Consider the following 18331-nt stretch of genomic DNA (forward strand, 5'->3'; position numbering starts at 1 on the left):
TGAATCTGTAGCTAAGGCCCTGGCTTTTCTCCTTCTATTTGGAATTCAGTTCTGAAAACCATTTAGCTCACGTTCTTTCACATAAGCTACATCAGATTCAACACAGACTAACAGTTGATGAAGGTCTGTGATTAACATACACATTCGTTAGAGCGGTCGTTACCTTTCTAAGTTATAAAGGAGTAGAGTTTACAGCGAGTGAGTTCACAGCGCCTCAGCTTTTAGGTTGTGAGCAGTTGCAGTAGGTTACATCACCAGGCAGATGTTTCCTGCTCTGTCCCGCATGTTCAAAGGAGGATATTTTTGATGGAAAGGTGCTGAGACACATGGTAAATTGCGCCTTTCTGAGTCTCCACCGAGCGAATACAGAGCCTCCAGGAACTATGTGACCAAATAAAATGGCCAAAATTTCCATTAAAAAAAAAAAAAAAAAGTGTAACTTTTCTGAAGACCATGGACACCGTAAGGGAATTCAGTAAATGAAACCGGACTCAAGATGGTGAGTTAACGAACGAGACTGAGGACTTGGGAGCCACAGCCTTTCTCGGTGGCCGGTGTGGCCCTGGCCTGTCCTTTGTTTTATGTTCCAGGCTGGGAAGAGCAGAGGGCGAATCCCCCTGGTAGCATTCCCTCCCATATTTGGGGGACGTATTGCTTCTTCTACTCACTGTTCTGTTTCTGAGGTTATTTGAATGAACCTGGATGGTGTTGTTTACACCCCCAGCTTCTCCCAGCCTCCAGGGCGGGAGATGCGTCTGCCTCTGTGGCTGCCTGCAGAAGGCCCTGGTGACTCCCCACGGAGTCACCATCCAGCAGCCGCTCAAGTGCAGTCAGTCCCACTTCACACGTGTAACCCATTTACCAACCTCACTGTGCAGCTGCATCACCGTTCACCACCTCAGCTGCCCCTGCCTCCCACCTCGCCAGCGGACCTCACGTGGGCTCCAGCTCCCGGGACCCAGCCCCATCTGGGACACGCCCTGCTGTCCTGTTCTAGGTCACTGTTGGTGCTTCCGGACAGGCACGGGACGCCTGGATAGCGGCACTCACCGCAGCCTCTGGAATCGGAAAATGACCGCATGACCTCGTGACTGTGGCCGTCAGCTTTCACATGTAAAATTAAAGATGTTGATTGGCAGACTGCTTGGAAAATGCAATGGAAAACCACTCTCTGGAACTTAACTCTTTTACGTAGTTCCTGGGTACTTTGAAACCAGTTAAAAACATTCATATCGGGTTTCTACCTGCTTTTACCCTTTTTATTTATTTATTTATTTATTTGAAACGGAGTTTCACTCCTTTTGCCCAGGCTGGAGTGCAATGGTGCGATCTTGGCTCACTGCAACCTCTGCCTCCCGGGTTCAAGCAATACTCCTGCCTCAGCTTCTGAGTAGTTGGGATTACAGGTGCCTACCACCACGCCCAGCTAGTTTTTTTGTATTTTTTTGTTTTGTTTTTTAGGTTTTTTTTTTTTTTTTTGTATTTTTAGTAGGGATGGGGTTTCACTATGTTGGCCAGGCTGGTCTCGAACTCCTGGCCTCAGGGGATCCACCCACCTCGGCCTCCCAAAGTGCTGGGATTACAGGCATGAGCCACTGCGCCCGGCCTACCCTTTTTATTAAATGCAAGCTTTGGCCAGCATTACAGGAGCCCTTCCAGAAGCCGGGCCATCGTTTCAGTCACGCAGCCGCAGCCTTGCCCGGCACGCAGGTGGGGCTTCTCCCCTTCCCAGTATCTCACATCCCTGCTCCCACAGCGGGGCTGCTTCCCATCCTAGTGCCACACGGAGGGCCGGGGAGGTCGGGTTCAGGTTTGATGCTGAACTCATATGCACACCGGTATTCTCTCTCATAAGACAATCATGTTTCATGCTTAAAATACTTACTGTTGAGTCAAACTGCTGCTCTAGAAAGATCATCCACACTCCCTTTGCGGCTGCACCCCGGGCTGCTCCCCGTGTTGTAGAGCAGTCAGCACTTCGGAGCAGCTGGGAATCGCGTACCCTGCGTATCAGCTTTGAAGCTGCTGCCGTGCTTTTCATTAGCTTTAGAAAGTAACAGCACCGGCTTACATACAGGACAGCGCTGTGGATTCACTATCGCCCTGACCAAGTCACGCCGACCAGGCAAACATTCAGAATTCCTGGGACATGCATATTATTGAGCTTTTAAAAATAATATGAATCGGCATTTAGAAATAGAACCAAATGTCTTTCTTTTTCTGTAGTGAGGGCTTTTTGTTTTGGGGGAGGCTGTTTGACCTCTGTCGATACGGAGTCTTTGGCTCTGGTGTGAGGTTGTTTTTCATGATCTTCATCAGAGAGAACTTTGGGTCAAATGCAGGGATATTTAAAATAGCTTTTATATCTACAGAAAAGAATCAAACTGTTTTTAAGTGTTCACCATCACTTCTCAGGAGCAAGCTAAATGGGCCTACTGTGCTCCTCAGCTTTGGGGCTAAACAGAGAAGCACTGGGGATTATCTTTTCTGTGTTTGAAGGCCGCTATGCTGACGATTGTCTCAGAGTTGTGGTGGAATGATGTGACAGTCCAGACCCACCCTGAAACCACAGTGAGGCGGGGTCTTTGGAGCAGGTGATATGTCTCCCACCCTGTAACTGCCATGAGGCGGGGTCTTTGGAGCAGGTGATTTGTCTCCCATCCTGTAACTGCAGTGAGGTGGGGTCTTCCTGTAACCACTGTGAGGTGGGGTCTTTGGAGCAGGTGATTTGTCTCCCATCCTGTAACTGCAGTGAGGTGGGGTCTTGGAACAGGCCATGCATCTCCCACCCTGTAACCACCGTGAGGCGGGGTCTTCCCTGTAGCCACGGTGAGGCGGGGTCTTCCCTTTAACCACCGTGAGGCGGGGTCTTCCCTGTAACTGTCGTTAGGTGGCGGGGTCTTCCCTGTAACCCCGGTGATGCGGGGTCTTCCCTGTAACCCCGGTGAGGCGGGGTCTTCCCTGTAGCCGCCGTGAGGCGGGGTCTTCCTGAAACTGCAGTGAGGCAGGGTCTTGGAATAGGCCACGCGTCTCCCACATTGTTTTGCAGCCACTTTCTAGCCTTGTCACTGCCGGAGCAAATTGTTTAGTTTCTCTGGGCTTCAGATCCTTGGCTGTAAAGCAAATCAAAACCAAACTAACAAAGAGCCTCAAAGGCCCTTCTGACCCCACCATCCACCGTGATGTTTCCCTGCTGTGTCCAGCGCTGAGGCTGTGTGACGATGTTGTTCTTCACGCAGAGCCCTGGAGAGGCCTTTCAGTTCCCTTCTAGGGTCCAAGTGCGGCTGAGGGCCGGTTACTCGAGTCCAGCCGCGCCCATTAAGAGACCTCTCCTCACTTGTAAAGGGGTCTCTGTGCTCCCAAAGAACCACACGCCGCTGTGTATGTCGGGGGCTCACAAGCTCACGTGCTACACGGCCCAGAAGCAAAAGGTTTAGACAGATTCATCCAGGGGCTTGATTCACGGCTGAAGCGGCCAAGCAGAGCCATGCAGACGACAGCCCAGGAGATCCAGCCAGACATCTGGCCTGTTCTGTTCAGGTGCAGGTGCAGGGTATGCCCCCAAGACCCTTGTCTTGCTCATGTGGTTGAGGGAGCCTGGTGCTCGGGTTTGGGAACTCCTGTGCCACATCCTGCCCCTGGCGGATTTGGTGGTGGCACGACAGGCCTGTGGGGTTTCCAGCACCCCCTCACTGCCCCACCAACTCTGCTACACAAACCAGACCCGAAGCCACTCATGTCTTTCCGCCCAGGGCACCAGCGGCTGTCGGTGACGAGCCTGCTCGTCTGCCACGGATTGCTGATGGTCGGCACCAGCCTGGGAGTCCTCGTGGCCCTGCCGGTCCCACGTCTGCAAGGGATTCCCAAAGTGACCGGTGAGTGGCACCTGCAGTCTGGGTGGCTGCATCCTGTCTTGCAGGCTCGTGGAGCATAGCAGTGTGTAGTGTGATTTAACATCCTAGGATTCTTTAAACAATTCATATTATCTGTGCTTTTTCAGTGTATTATAATGACTTAATAGACTGTTTAATTGGAATAATCAATTTATATTTTTTCCGTTTATTACCTTAGTAATCCAAGGAGAATCTTATGTTTTTATATTCTGTTTACTGCCAGAATTAGTTTCCATCATTCCTTTCTGTGTTTTATATTGTGAAGAAGGAAGCCGGGATCTCCGTTGTTCCTTTCTGTGTTTTATATTGTGAAGAAGGAAGCCGGGATCTCCGTCATTCCTTTCTGTATTTTATGTTGTGAAGAAGGAAGTCGGGATCTCCATCGTTCCTTTCTGTATTTTATGTTGTGAAGAAGGAAGCCGGGGATCCGAAAGGCTCCATTGTGCTATTGCAATGTCAGTAAGAGCTCAGGCTGGAACACATGGCCTTTCTGGAAAGCACAGTCCCGTTAGGGATTGGAGGCCTTAAAACATGCTTGTGTGCCTGGAATCAGGATTCCCAATCCAGGGAATTGGCCCAGGAAACAGCCTAAGCTAGGAACAAAGTATGATGCAAAAAGACATTTGCGACAGCATTTAATTTTTAACAGCACAAAACAGGAGGTGACCCGCAGTTCGTAATGAGGGATTGGGCCATTTAATAAAATGGTGGCATTGCCGGTAATGGGTAGAACACAGCCAGCAGAAGTGGTGTGTGCAGAGCCTGCAGTGACGCGGAAAACTCCTTGTCCTGTTAAGTTCAGTAAACCACAGCCTTAGATTCTATGTGGGTTACGATGTCAGCCAGGGGGAAATACTAACAGAGAAAATGCTTTGCAGGAAGCTTGTGGAGCAGAACTGTTCCTACGGGCTCCATTTCTGTGATTTCCTCCCAGGCCAACCTGACGGTGGCTTCCGTGCACTCAGATTTTGGCAGGTCCACCCACGAGGGTTAAGGAATTCTAGTTTCGCCATTCATTTCCTAATTTATGTTTTTATTATGATCTATGGGATTGTACATGTTGAGGACCCCAAATCCAAAAACAAAATGCAAAATACTCCAATTTTTTTTTTTTTTCTTTTTGAGACAGAGTCTCACTCTGGCACCCAGGACGGAGTCCAGTGGCACAGTCTCGGCTCACTGCACCCTCTGCCTGCCAGGTTCAAGCTATTCTCCTGCCTCAGCCTCCCTAGTAGCTGGGCACCAGCCACCATGCCTGGCTAATTTTTGTATTTTTAGTAGAGGTGGGGTTTCATTATGTTGACCAGGCTGGTCTCGAACTCCTGACCTCAAGTGATTCGCCTGCCTTGGCCTCAGATGCTCCAAATTCTGTGTCGACGTGATGCTGAAAGGCACTGCTCATTGGAGGAATTCAGATTTTGGATTTCAGATTTGGGATGCTCAACCGGCAAGTGCAATGCAAATATTCCAACATTAAAAAAAAAATCCAAAACACTTGTGGTCCCAAGAATTTCAGATAAGTGACACTCAGCCTGTAAATACATAGAATTGTGCATAACGCACAGTTTCACAGTTTAAATGGTAATGAGAATAGGCCACCTGCCTATGCCCAGCTCAGAAGGGGCTGTGACTCACACACTGAGCCTCAGCTGCCCCTTCTCAGCCTCAGCCCTCTCCACTCACACCCTAGGAAATGATGATGCTGAGTTTTACGTCAATTATTCTTTTGGTCCTCCTCTGTAGTTGTACCAATTTGTATCTTAAAGGGTTCTTTTCACCTTTACGGTTTTTGCATTTTCCGTAGCTGTCCCATGGTGCAAGCAGCCTCTGTTGCTTTTTCTCTCAGCCTTGCTGGGGTCAGTCCCTGCTGGTGCCACAGCTATAGTGCTTTCCTCTCCCTGCCTGCAGCCTGCCTCTGAAAGGAGGTGCCCTCATTGCCTCTGGATGGATAGCCAGGTGCTCCCTAAAAGGAGGTGCACTCTCACTGTTCCTCTGGAGGATAGCCAGGTGCATCCTGAAAGGAGGTGCACTCTCACAGTTTCTCTGGATGGGTAGCCAGGTGCTCCCTGAAAGGAGGTGCACTCTCACTGTTTCCCTGGATGGGTAGCCAGGTGCATCCTGAAAGGAGGTGCACTCTCACTGTTTCTCTGGATGGGTAGCTAGGTGCATCCTGAAAGGAGGTGCACTCTCACAGTTTCTCTGGATGGGTAGCCAGGTGCTCCCTGAAAGGAGGTGCACTCTCACTGTTTCTCTGGATGGATAGCCAGGTGCTCCCTGAAAGGAGGTGCACTCTCACTGTTTCTCTGGATGGGTAGCTAGGAGCATCCTGGAAGGAGGTGCACTCTCACTGTTTCTCTGGATGGGTAGCTAGGAGCATCCTGAAAGGAGGTGCACTCTCACTGTTTCTCTGGATGGGTAGCTAGGAGCATCCTGAAAGGAGGTGCACTCTCACTGTTTCCCTGGATGGGTAGCCAGGTGCTCCCTGAAAGGAGGTGCACTCTCACAGTTTCTCTGGATGGGCAGCTAGGTGCATCCTGAAAGGAGGTGCATTCTCACTGTTTCTCTGGATGGGTAGCTAGGTGCATCCTGAAAGGAGGTGCACTCTCACAGTTTCTCTGGATGGGTAGCCAGGTGCTCCCTGAAAGGAGGTGCACTCTCACAGTTTCTCTGGATGGGTAGCTAGGAGCATCCTGAAAGGAGGTGCACTCTCACAGTTTCTCTGGATGGGTAGCTAGGAGCATCCTGAAAGGAGGTGCACTCTCACAGTTTCTCTGGATGGGTAGCGAGGTGCTCCCTGAAAGGAGGTGCACTCTCACTGTTTCTCTGGATGGGTAGCTAGGAGCATCCTGAAAGGAGGTGCACTCTCACTGTTTCTCTGGATGGGTAGCGAGGTGCTCCCTGAAAGGAGGTGCACTCTCACAGTTTCTCTGGATGGGTAGCTAGGTGCTTCCTGGAAGGAGGTGCACTCTCACAGTTTCTCTGGATGGGTGGCTAGGTGCTCCCTGAAAGGAGGTGCACTCTCACAGTTTCTCTGGATGGGTAGCTAGGAGCATCCTGAAAGGAGGTGCACTCTCACAGTTTCTCTGGATAGGTAGCTAGGTGCATCCTGAAAGGAGGTGCACTCTCACTGTTTCTCTGGATGGGTAGCGAGGTGCTCCCTGAAAGGAGGTGCACTCTCACTGTTTCCCTGGATGGGTAGCTAGGTGCATCCTGAAAGGAGGTGCACTCTCACTGTTTCTCTGGATGGGTAGCTAGGTGCTCCCTGAAAGGAGGTGCACTCTCACTGTTTCTCTGGATAGGTAGCTAGGAGCATCCTGAAAGGAGGTGCACTCTCACAGTTTCTCTGGATGGGTAACTAGGAGCATCCTGAAAGGAGGTGCACTCTCACTGTTTCTCTGGATGGGTAGCTAGGTGCATCCTGAAAGGAGGTGCACTCTCACAGTTTCTCTGGATGGGTAGCCACGTGCTTCCTGAAAGGAGGTGCACTCTCACAGTTTCTCTGGATGGGTAGCGAGGTGCTTCCGGAAAGGAGGTGCACTCTCACAGTTTCTCTGGATGGGTAGCGAGGTGCTCCCTGAAAGGAGGTGCACTCTCACAGTTTCTCTGGATGGGTAGCTAGGAGCATCCTGAAAGGAGGTGCACTCTCACAGTTTCTCTGGATGGGTAGCTAGGAGCATCCTGAAAGGAGGTGCACTCTCACTGTTTCTCTGGATGGGTAGCCAGGTGCTTCCTGAAAGGAGGTGCACTCTCACAGTTTCTCTGGATGGGTAGCTAGGAGCATGCTGAAAGGAGGTGCACTCTCACTGTTTCTCTGGATGGGTAGCTAGGAGCATCCTGAAAGGAGGTGCACTCTCACAGTTTCTCTGGATGGGTAGCGAGGTGCTCCCTGAAAGGAGGTGCACTCTCACTGTTTCTCTGGATAGGTAGCTAGGAGCATCCTGAAAGGAGGTGCACTCTCACAGTTTCTCTGGATGGGTAGCTAGGAGCATCCTGAAAGGAGGTGCACTCTCACTGTTTCTCTGGATGGGTAGCTAGGTGCATCCTGAAAGGAGGTGCACTCTCACAGTTTCTCTGGATGGGTAGCCACGTGCTTCCTGAAAGGAGGTGCACTCTCACAGTTTCTCTGGATGGGTAGCTAGGTGCTTCCGGAAAGGAGGTGCACTCTCACAGTTTCTCTGGATGGGTAGCGAGGTGCTCCCTGAAAGGAGGTGCACTCTCACTGTTTCTCTGGATGGGTAGCTAGGTGCTCCCTGAAAGGAGGTGCACTCTCACTGTTTCTCTGGATAGGTAGCTAGGAGCATCCTGAAAGGAGGTGCACTCTCACAGTTTCTCTGGATGGATAGCCAGGTGCTCCCTGAAAGGAGGTGCACTCTCACTGTTTCTCTGGATGGGTGGCTAGGAGCATCCTGAAAGGAGGTGCACTCTCACTGTTTCTCTGGATGGGTAGCTAGGTGCATCCTGGAAGGAGGTGCACTCTCACAGTTTCTCTGGATGGGTAGCTAGGTGCATCCTAAAAGGAGGTGCACTCTCACAGTTTCTCTGGATGGGTAGCTAGGAGCATCCTGAAAGGAGGTGCACTCTCACAGTTTCTCTGGATGGGTAGCTAGGAGCATCCTGAAAGGAGGTGCACTCTCACAGTTTCTCTGGATGGGTAGCTAGGAGCATCTTGAAAGGAGGTGCACTCTCACTGTTTCTCTGGATGGGTAGCCAGGTGCTTCCTGAAAGGAGGTGCACTCTCACAGTTTCTCTGGATGGGTAGCCAGGTGCTCCCTGAAAGGAGGTGCACTCTCACTGTTTCTCTGGATGGGTAGCCAGGTGCATCCTGGAAGGAGGTGCACTCTCACTGTTTCTCTGGATGGGTAGCTAGGTGCATCCTGGAAGGAGGTGCACTCTCACTGTTTCCCTGGATGGGTAGCTAGGAGCATCCTGAAAGGAGGTGCACTCTCACAGTTTCTCTGGATGGGTAGCCAGGTGCTCCCTGAAAGGAGGTGCACTCTCACTGTTTCTCTGGATGGGTAGCTAGGAGCATCCTGAAAGGAGGTGCACTCTCACAGTTTCTCTGGATGGGTAGCTAGGTGCTCCCTGAAAGGAGGTGCACTCTCACAGTTTCTCTGGATGGATAGCCAGGTGCATCCTGGAAGGAGGTGCACTCTTACTGTTTCTCTGGATGGGTAGCCACGTGCTTCCTGAAAGGACGTGCACTCACTGTGTTTCTTTGGATGGTAGCTAGGTGCTACCCATTTGCATTACACATCAAGCCTCTGTATATTTGTGTGGCTGGCTCTGCTGACATGGGCAGAAGCTCCTTCTGGGGGCATGCCCAGGGGCAGCATCGCTGGTGTGCAGGGAACACAGGTGTGTGCTTCGCCAGGTGATGAGCGGCCCTGTCCCTGCACAGTCCCCCCAGCTCCTGCTCCCTGCAGACTTCACTTTGCCACTCTCCCCTTTGGGAAATGGACTCTCACCACGGTGGAAGATTCAGTGATGTCATCTGCCTTGGCCAGAGTAGGATGATGGTGAGGGCTGGGGCCTGTTTCATCTGAAAGCACTTGGGGAAAGGACACGTGCCCCTGTCATTATGTCATGTCACCCACAAAGCATCCAGAAGACACGCCAGGCCCACGTGATGCTTACAGAATCAGTGTGGGGGTTGCGGGGCTGTGTGTGGCTTTAAGAAGACCTGCAGGTGTTTCTGATACGATCGTGACTTTAAAATTTGAATCACATCACCTGAAAACTGAAAGTCCTAATTTTAATCAAACTGTAGAGTTAAATTTTTCTGAACCCCAGAACGTTTTTGTAATGAAAAATGGCAGGCAGCCGGTAGTTTAGTCATTTCATTCCCAAACCAACACATTTCAGGCGTTAATATTTCTAATCAAGACTTAGGAAAATTTGGGATATTTCCATAGGGTAAGTAAGAAGGTATTTTATGCAGATTGGAAAAATGACTATTTTATTACTTTGAAAAGTACAGTAGGAGTATTAGAACTGAAATAGTGCTGAGGAAAACACAACTTTCTATTTTAGAAAATCATTTTTAAAGCCTTTTTCACATTAAGTAAAAACGCAGAAGAATATAATCCAGATATTTTCATCGTAGCTTATTATTCAAGTATGCAAATTACTTACAGGCTTCGTTATTTGGGCAAGGAGGAATGCGTTGGGGTTAAGCCCTGCACTTTTTGCTTCCTTGTCTCAAATTTTGCCTATTTTAAAAGACAGCTGTTGAACTGTTTCCCTTTTCAGGAAGAGGCATGGTCTCCTACCATGCACACAACAGTCCTGTGAAATTCATCGTCCTGGCCACGGCTCTGCACGAGAGAGACAAGGACAAATCCAGGGACAGCCTGGCTCCCGGCCCCGAGCCTCAGGACGAAGACCAGAAGGACGCACTTCCGAGTGAAGGAGCTGGTTCATCTCTGAGCCAGGGCGACCCTGACGCAGCCATCTGGTTGGGAGATTCGCTGGGATCGATGACTCAGAAAAGCGACCTGTCCTCCTCATCTGGGTCCCTGAGCTTGTCTCATGGCTCCAGCTCTCTAGAGCACAGATCAGAGGACAGCACCATCTATGACCTCCTGAAGGATCCTGTCTCGCTGAGAAGCAAAGCACGCCGGGCCAAGAAAGCCAAGGCCAGCTCCGCGCTGGTGGTCTGTGGAGGGCAGGGCCACCGCCGGGTGCACAGGAAGGCCCGGCAGCCCCACCAGGAAGAGCTGGCGCCGACCGTCATGGTCTGGCAGATCCCTCTGCTGAATATATAAGCAGGACGGCCGCCTTCTGCTGTCAGAATTTGCAATCAAGGGTGACTTCTCAGCTAATCCTACAGCCTGAGTGGTTAAGCTGTGTCTACACTGGTTGGGAATAAATTAAAAACAGTATTTGGGGGAGAAACGTGCAATAGCGTAATGGTGGTGTCCCTGCCAATTCCTTCCTTCTCTTCTGTACAGCAGAAGTAATTACAAGCACTTCTCACGAAGGCAGAAGACTGATGCAATTTTCGAGTAATTGAGTGCAGTTCTGGGAAAATACCACATTCTTTTTGACTGCTGTAGTCCATATATAAATACTAAATGTTAAACTTCATCAGCGTCAGACCTATTGTATCATATTAGAGAATTTGCAGACTAAGAATTTATGAGAAAATATATGTATTCAGTAGTGCAGGCATTTATTAACAATTCTTAAAAGTTTTACCTGATTCAGATTCACGACTTTTATTTATATTCTATATTTTTGAATTTCAGAGTAAAATTTGTTAACAATTTTAAAAGCCAGGTAACACCTACCAGTCCAGTTAGCATGGTTTGCTTTCAGAAGTGAGCTGGGTTTTCCAAAGTGGTATAATGTGTGTACTGTATATTTTAACAAAGTAATATTTTTATATTGCATTTTTCTATTAAAAAATTAACAGTTAATGTTTCAGTCAATATATTATCTGTAGCATTTCACAAATAATGTTTGCTTTGAACCAAAATGCTCAGTGCCTATCAACATTTGGACTCAAGCATCGACACCAAATTATTCCTCCCTTCTCGTATAAATAGAGTGACTATCCACAGGAGAAAAGTGTGTGCTTTAGTATTAGAGGAGATAGGCAGAGAAGTCTTGCTTAGTTCCTTCGTGCGGCTTCTTGCCCCTGTTGACCTGGAATGCTGTGTCTGCTTTAGCACGCACACTCCGAATGACTCCTGGTGCTAGGCCATGCTGGCTGCTGTCACTGAGCGGGACCCAGGCCAAGAGGCGTGACCTCGGGCCAGCCTGTCTGTTGTGCAGACGCCTCCTCTGCAGAACGCATCAGTTTCTATTCTGCAGTTGCAGAGCCAGCCCCGCGTGAGAACGTGCATAATGAGTGCACACCATCATGTCAAGGTGCATACTTAGTGAGCGCCATCCTGCTGAACGTGTATTTCAATGTTTCACTTACTGGACGGATAACAAGAAAAAAATCCTAACACAGGCAGTCACCAGAAATAAATGTCTCAGCACTTTACAGATGACTAAAAATGTTAATTTTATGACTTAGCCAAATATGTTCTAGGTTGCATATATCCCCCATGTGAAAGTGATTTCTTCCCAAGCTTCTCAAACTGTTAGCTGCTGTCTGACTTCATCAATAAAGTATTTTTATTTTAAAATGCAGTAGGATGAGTTGCCTCTTTTCTGTGTCAAGTGGAAAGGGACATCAACCTCGGGGGGCTTGGGGGGCTTGGCCTGCCCGTTCCTAGCTGCATCACCACTTGCTGCTTTGGGGAGACTCCGTGTCTGAACCCCAGCAACGTACCCAACTGCGTGGAGCACAGCGCTCTGAATTGGAAGTAGGCGCTGGGAATCTTTCAAGCAACTCATGTACATGTTCTTTATTTGTTTGAAGAGACAAAGGCTCCCTCTGTCGCACAGGTTGCAGTGCAGGGGTGTGATCATGGCTCACCATAACCCCTTGGGCTCCCACAGTCACTGCAGTCTCAACCTCCCAGTTTCAAGCAGTTCTCCCACCTCAGTCTCCTGAGTAGCTAGGACTGCAGATGCACACAACCACACCTAACTCTTTTTTTCTTTTTAACATTTTGTAGAGATGGGGTCTCGCTATGTTGTCCAGGCTAGTGTCAAACTCCTGACCTCAAGCAGTCCTCGTGTCTGAGCCTCCCAAAGTGCTAAGTTTCCTATTGTGAGCCAGGAGTTGGTTGGCAGAATTTTGCCACCCTTCAAGCCTCTGATGGCAGCTCTGATCTCTGCGATTCTTCCAGGAAGGCAGGATGGATTTACTAATTTGGTAGAAAAGGGGAGGGGCCTTCAGAGCCTTCCAATTGATGTTCCTAATTCAGTGGTTCTGACTTCACAGTCATGCCCAGCCTATACTTGGCCATTCCATTTTGAGTTATGTCATGAGTAGCATGAATTTCCTGTAAAATGTTCCTATTATGGGTGTTTTACCAGAGCAGGGCCAACACCTTACATGGAGAGATGAAATGGATGTGTAAAGTTAACTTGCTGGGACAGAAATCTTTCCACACGATGGATGGTGCGGGACATGGACAGAGTGGGGTCTGTGTAACTGACTCCTTACCTCCCTCTGCCCTCCTAGAGAAGAGAGACTTCCAGAGATCCTGAGAGAGGCAGACGCGGGAGGGCTTTGAGGGAGGAAGAGGTTGGACAACGTGGGCTACAAAGAACTCCCGCTATGCCAGGACACGGGTTCTGCTTTCACAGGCTTACAGTGAATGAGGAAAACAAGCATATCACCGACAAATGAAGCCGTGCTTACAGGCAAGTGCGTTCGCTAAGCAACAAGCTTCTACTGAGCACCTGATGAGTGTCAGAGGTGAGGCCAAGGGCTGTCTTAGGCCCTGGGGATGGGACAAGAGAGAAAAAGCATCCCTTTGGGGTTGCCACTGCTGGTTTATTCCCCCCTCTCCTCTGCAGAGCCCTGGGCTCTTCCTGGACAGGGATTAACCCAGTGACAGCAGGACACTTGGGAGCCCAGGGCCAAATGGCTGCGTCTGCCCCAGCTTCCGGGCCCCCATCTGCTGGGTAGACCCTCGGTAACTTGATCAACAAGGAGCCTGGCTGGCACCACGATCTCACCTCCTGATGGGGCCCCTGTCCTCTGAGGCGTGGCCAGGCTTGGTGTTTCATCACAGCAGCCCGAACGGAGACAGGAAGGCACCAAGAGGCATTGCTCAGCAATGAACGAAAACCTGCAGGTCATGGTGCAAGTCCCACACCTGAGTCAGCTCACAGGCTCGGAGCTCACTGACTGAAGGGGGAGTCAGGTTCACCTGAGGAAGGACCCCCAAGCGTAGGCTGCAGGTCCCTTTGGTCGATGCTTCCCCAAAGGGACCTGCATGCGTGTGCTGGGAAGACTGCAGTGGTAACGGGAAAGAGCAGACCTTGGAAACTGTCCAGGCTCTGAGTCGCCGCTGAGCAGACAAGCAGAGCGGCACCTTGGGCTGTAGAGGGGTCTTATGAAAGGCACATGGCGTGTAGAGTTAGGCCCATGTCCGTCCCACAAGGGCCTATGGGTCTCCAGGTGTATAATTGGGATGGACAGAGCTGGCAGCTGGCAGAAACCATCACTGGTTCCTTAACCTGTGAAGTCAGAGCCACTGAATTAGGGACCATCAATTGGAAGGCTCTGAACACCCCTCCCCATTCCTACCAAATTAGTAAATCCATCCTGCCTTCCTGGAGGAATCGCAGAGATCAGAGCCACTGTCAGAGGCTCAAAGAATGGTGAAATCCAGTGCCCAGCAATGCCCATGTAATTCAGGGAACTGGGCACTGCAGACACCAGGCTGTGATGGAAGTCGGCGGTGGGGTCCTGCAGCGTGACCAGGTAGTCTCTCCAGTCACAGCTGCTGTGACAAATAGCGTCTTTACCAGAACAGATCAGCACAGCTGCCGATTCAGCAACTGCACTCTTCTCCACACCCTATCCATGGAGAGAAGACAGTTTGCGTTGACTTGGCGAGGACTGCAGTACACTTACTGCCTTGCCCACTGTGCTGTCAACCCTGGCTTTACTATAAGGCTACAGGGTCACTACTGTGTCGATGATCTCATGCTGCCTGGACCTGGGAGAACCCAGGTGACCTAGGAATGCAGGTGTCTGCCTCAGGCTGGGAGATATCGGAGGCCTGCCACATCATTGAAGCTTCTGGGGTTTCAGCATCTGAGCATGCCCTGATACACCCTATGAGGTAAAGGGCAAACCATACCCCACGCTCCATGCCATTCTGGGGAGCAGTGACTAGGGGACCTCTGGAGTTTGGACCCAGCATGCACTACACATGGGAAGACTGCTCCAACTCATTTCTGGGGAGCCTCTAAGGCTGGCAGTTTTGAATGGGGCCAAGAGCAGGGAAAAGCCTGCTGAGCCACTTATGCAGCACGGGCGCCTTGCCCGGCCTCATGGTGATGCAGGTATGACTATGCTGAGATGTTGCTGTAACAGCACAGCCCACAGAGCTGCGGAGCCAGGCTCTCAGTTATCTCCCGTTTGAAAAATGGAGCTTGGGTGGTACTAGGCCCAGTCAAAATTGGGCGCCAGGATCCATACAGAGGCCACTGTCTCTGCGCGGGCTGCAGAACAAACCACCATAGACTGGGCAGCCTCACCACGTTGATTTCTCCCTGTGCTGGAGGCTAAGTCAGATCCCGGTGCCGGCACGGCTGGGTCGTCGGGAGGGCTCCTTCCTGGCCTGCAGCCAGCCACCTTCTCAACATGTCCTCCCATGGGGGAGAGGAAGCAAGTTCTCTTACAAAGACACGATCCCATCGTGAGGGCCCCACCCTGGTGACCTCATCCCCTCCCAGAGGCCATCACACTGGGAATTAGGGCCTTGGCATATTAATTTGGGGGGATATGAACCTGCAGCCCAGAACAGATGCCGACTCTGAGCTAAGCAGCCCGTGGAATGCTGTCATGAGATGGGTGAGTTGCAGGCTGGGGTGGACACGATACCTTAGGGACAGCACCGAGCAGGTTCAGAAAATGAAGTAAAATGCAGGAAGCAGGTGGCTCTGACCGTGTCCATCGCACTGCCCCACCCACAGCAGTGCGGCCCCTGGGGGAGCATGGGGACACTCGTGTCCTTGCTGCATGAACTGCGGCCCTGGCTGTCTCGTCCTATGCGAGGAAGGCCCTGTGGGAAGCTGTGGAGGACACGCCTCTGCACACAACGGCTGCACACAGGGCACGCAGTCATCCTTTCAGTTGGAAGGAGGATGAGCAAAAGCCTGTGTCTTTGTGTCTGCGTTAATGCCCCCCAGAGAGAAAGCCCCCGACCCCGGGGTGAGCAGAGTGGTCTGTCTGGGGCTGTGGGCCAGAGTCGGTTTGTGCAATGGGTGTAGGAACACAAGGGCCACTGCGGTGGGGTCGTGTGTGGCCCCCCAGCTCAGCATCGTGGGCTCCCTGGCACCAAGCCTGGCCTTGCTAAGACCCCACCGAGCGTCCATCCTGCCAGCAACAGAGAGCCTTGTGGCTCCTTCAATTTGGCATAATTTCCTGGGAAGACCAGCCCAGTACCAGTCAGATTGGTATTGGGCAGGAAACGGTGCTCCCCGCCAGGCCCCTGCGGCCCTGTTTGAGCAGTGCACACTCGGGTGGGAAGCCGGTGGCTCCGTCAGCTCCCTGCTCCCGTCAGCTGTTTCAAGGGGCCTTGAGAAGAACTGACCGTTGGAGCAGGGCAGTGAACTCAGCATTCCCAGCTGCTGTGGGGAGGGACGCACGTGTGCTGCTGTGGACGCGGAGGCCTCTGGTGGCTGAAAACACCATCATGCTCCCAGGGGTCCCCCGGTGCCTACCTGACCTCCCGGGCCTGTGTCCGATGGCTTCTGCTGTTTCTAACAAAAATGCACCAAGTTCTGGGCTCCTGGTTAGAAAGTGGCAGAGCTAGGGCAGGAACGGGAAAGTCCATGCTCTTTGGTTTTCTGTCAGCTGTCAAATCAGAGCTACGAGCTGCCTCCTCCATCTGCAGAGTGAGGGTGACAGGGACGACGCAAGGCACATGTCCCCTTGGGTGCGCTGGCCACTGCAGCCCCTTCCCCATGATCAGTGCATTTCTGAGCACGGCCCTAGTGATGCGAGGTGTCATTCACTCCTGTCTTGCAGACGAGGACACCACGGCTCCGTGTGTGGGAGTCTTGCCACGGGCTACTTGGCCAGGGGCGGTAGGAGCTGCTCTCCTGCTGGGTGGAGCAGCCTGGCTCTGTGGCACGTGGCCGCCCTCATTACCAGAATTGACCCGAGTCAGGATGACAGGGTTGGAATTACAGAGTAAAGGGGCAGTGAGACAGGCCCTGGAAAGCTGTAGGCTCAGCCAGGGCCGATAACCGCATGGCCTGGAGCCCGGCCTGGACACGCAGCAAACAAACAAAAGGGCTGGAAGCAGAAACCAAACAAAAGCTGCCCACAGGAATCCGTGCCCTGGTGCCAGCCGGGGGCTCTTCCCTCCTGCGTATTGTAAACGGTGGTGACAAATCCCGGCTTGCTGGCTGGAAAGCTGCCCTCCAGTCCCAAAGAGCCGGCAGCCTCTGAGATCCAGAGGGTTCTGTACATTCTGGTTCTAAGCGGGCACCCTGTGTAGATGGCCCATGGCCAAGGGTGGCAGAACCGCCTTTTCCAAGGATAAACAAGAGACGGGGCCATTTTGCAGGCTTCTAGAATGATGCTTGACCATCGATGACAAAAGCCTAGAGCTCTGTGGTGGAGGCGGGGGTGCGTGGAGGGCGCTGGGGTGGGGCAGGCCTGCGATGCGGAGGAGGCACCTGTGTGTGCCGTTGGCCTCCAGTCTCTGTCCTGCCCTGCTGGGCCTCTGGGACAGGGTCTTTGGACACAGTGCTGGAGGCAGGCTCAAATGCCATGGTGCAAGAATCAGGGTGACCCAGAAGGCACCTTTCCCCTCGACACCCACAGGCTTGTCCAGAGTCCAACCCCTTGGATTGTGGGTGCGAGGCACAGGCTCAAGAAGCAAAGTGGAGAGAAAGTAAAGTGGGGGCTACTCTTGTTAGCAGTGAGGGGCTTGCGTTTATTTTCTTCTGCTCATGAAAAAAATAATTGCTTTTTTGGTGCTAACATACAAGAGTCCCGTTCCATCTCCAGTTCAGTGGGTCTCACCCAGGGCAATTTCCACCTTCCACCACCCCCTAGGAGACATTCGGCAATGTTGGGAGACACCTTGGTCAATACAGGGAGAGGTCAGGGGAAGGGTGGGCGCCAGGCTTCCAAGTGCAGAGACCACGGACACCCCAAGCATCCTGCAGTGCCCGAACAGCCCCAGACGCCGATGGCACAGAGGCTGGAAGACCCTGGTCGGTCGGTTAAGTAGGGGACGATTCATCTTCACCATCTTCCACCCAATCAAAAATCAACGGCTTGGTTTCCCTTTTGTTGCCAGCATGTGGGGTCCTGCTCTGGTCTCTAACGTCTCCCCTGTTCTCACTGTGCCTGTCTCATTTCGGCACTGTTGGTCTATTTTGAATTTGTAAAAGTTTCTTCTTTAGGTCATGAAATGGAATTCTCATACAGGCTAGCAGGAGTTAGCAGTGCCAATTAGCCCATATGTGAACACTCTTCCATTCATTCATCTCTAAGCCAAACCCAACAGTACATTCATAGCCTAAAGGGATCTGGATTCATACTCAGCCGAGACAGAAAGAACAATTTCTGGTGGCAGGAGACATTTTAGTTTACCTTATTTTGAGCAAATTCAACATATGTACATCTGACTCGCACGAGCAGTAAATTTGGGCTTGGTTTTTCACATATTCGAAGTTGACAACAGACCCCTCTTGATTTTCTGGAGGAGGTGCAGGCTTTAGATGGGAACTCTTCACCCAGGTTCCGGGATCTGTGGGTCCACGGTTGCCCACCGGGGCTGTGAGCTCCAGGGACAGGCGTGCCCACGGCTGCCTCCCCGTGTGACCAGAATCACTCA

General features: G+C 51.5%; 1 protein-coding gene across 10 annotated transcripts in view; it reads left to right on the forward strand.

The window, feature by feature from the left end:
• ARHGEF10 (Rho guanine nucleotide exchange factor 10) overlaps positions 1-12035 on the forward strand; it is a 146659-nt gene extending 134624 nt beyond the window's left edge. For all 10 annotated transcript variants that reach the window (XM_016959043.4, XM_016959045.4, XM_016959048.4 and 7 more), the window contains 2 exons: positions 3753-3875; positions 10143-12035. In XM_016959043.4, coding sequence (XP_016814532.4) covers positions 3753-3875; positions 10143-10657 — 638 coding nt within the window. In that variant the 3' untranslated portion in view covers positions 10658-12035. The remainder of the gene's footprint in view (positions 1-3752; positions 3876-10142) is intronic.
• Positions 12036-18331: the final 6296 nt, after the last annotated feature.

Source organism: Pan troglodytes, chromosome 7, assembly GCF_028858775.2.
Source record: "Pan troglodytes isolate AG18354 chromosome 7, NHGRI_mPanTro3-v2.0_pri, whole genome shotgun sequence".
Classification (NCBI taxonomy): Eukaryota; Metazoa; Chordata; class Mammalia; order Primates; family Hominidae; genus Pan; species Pan troglodytes.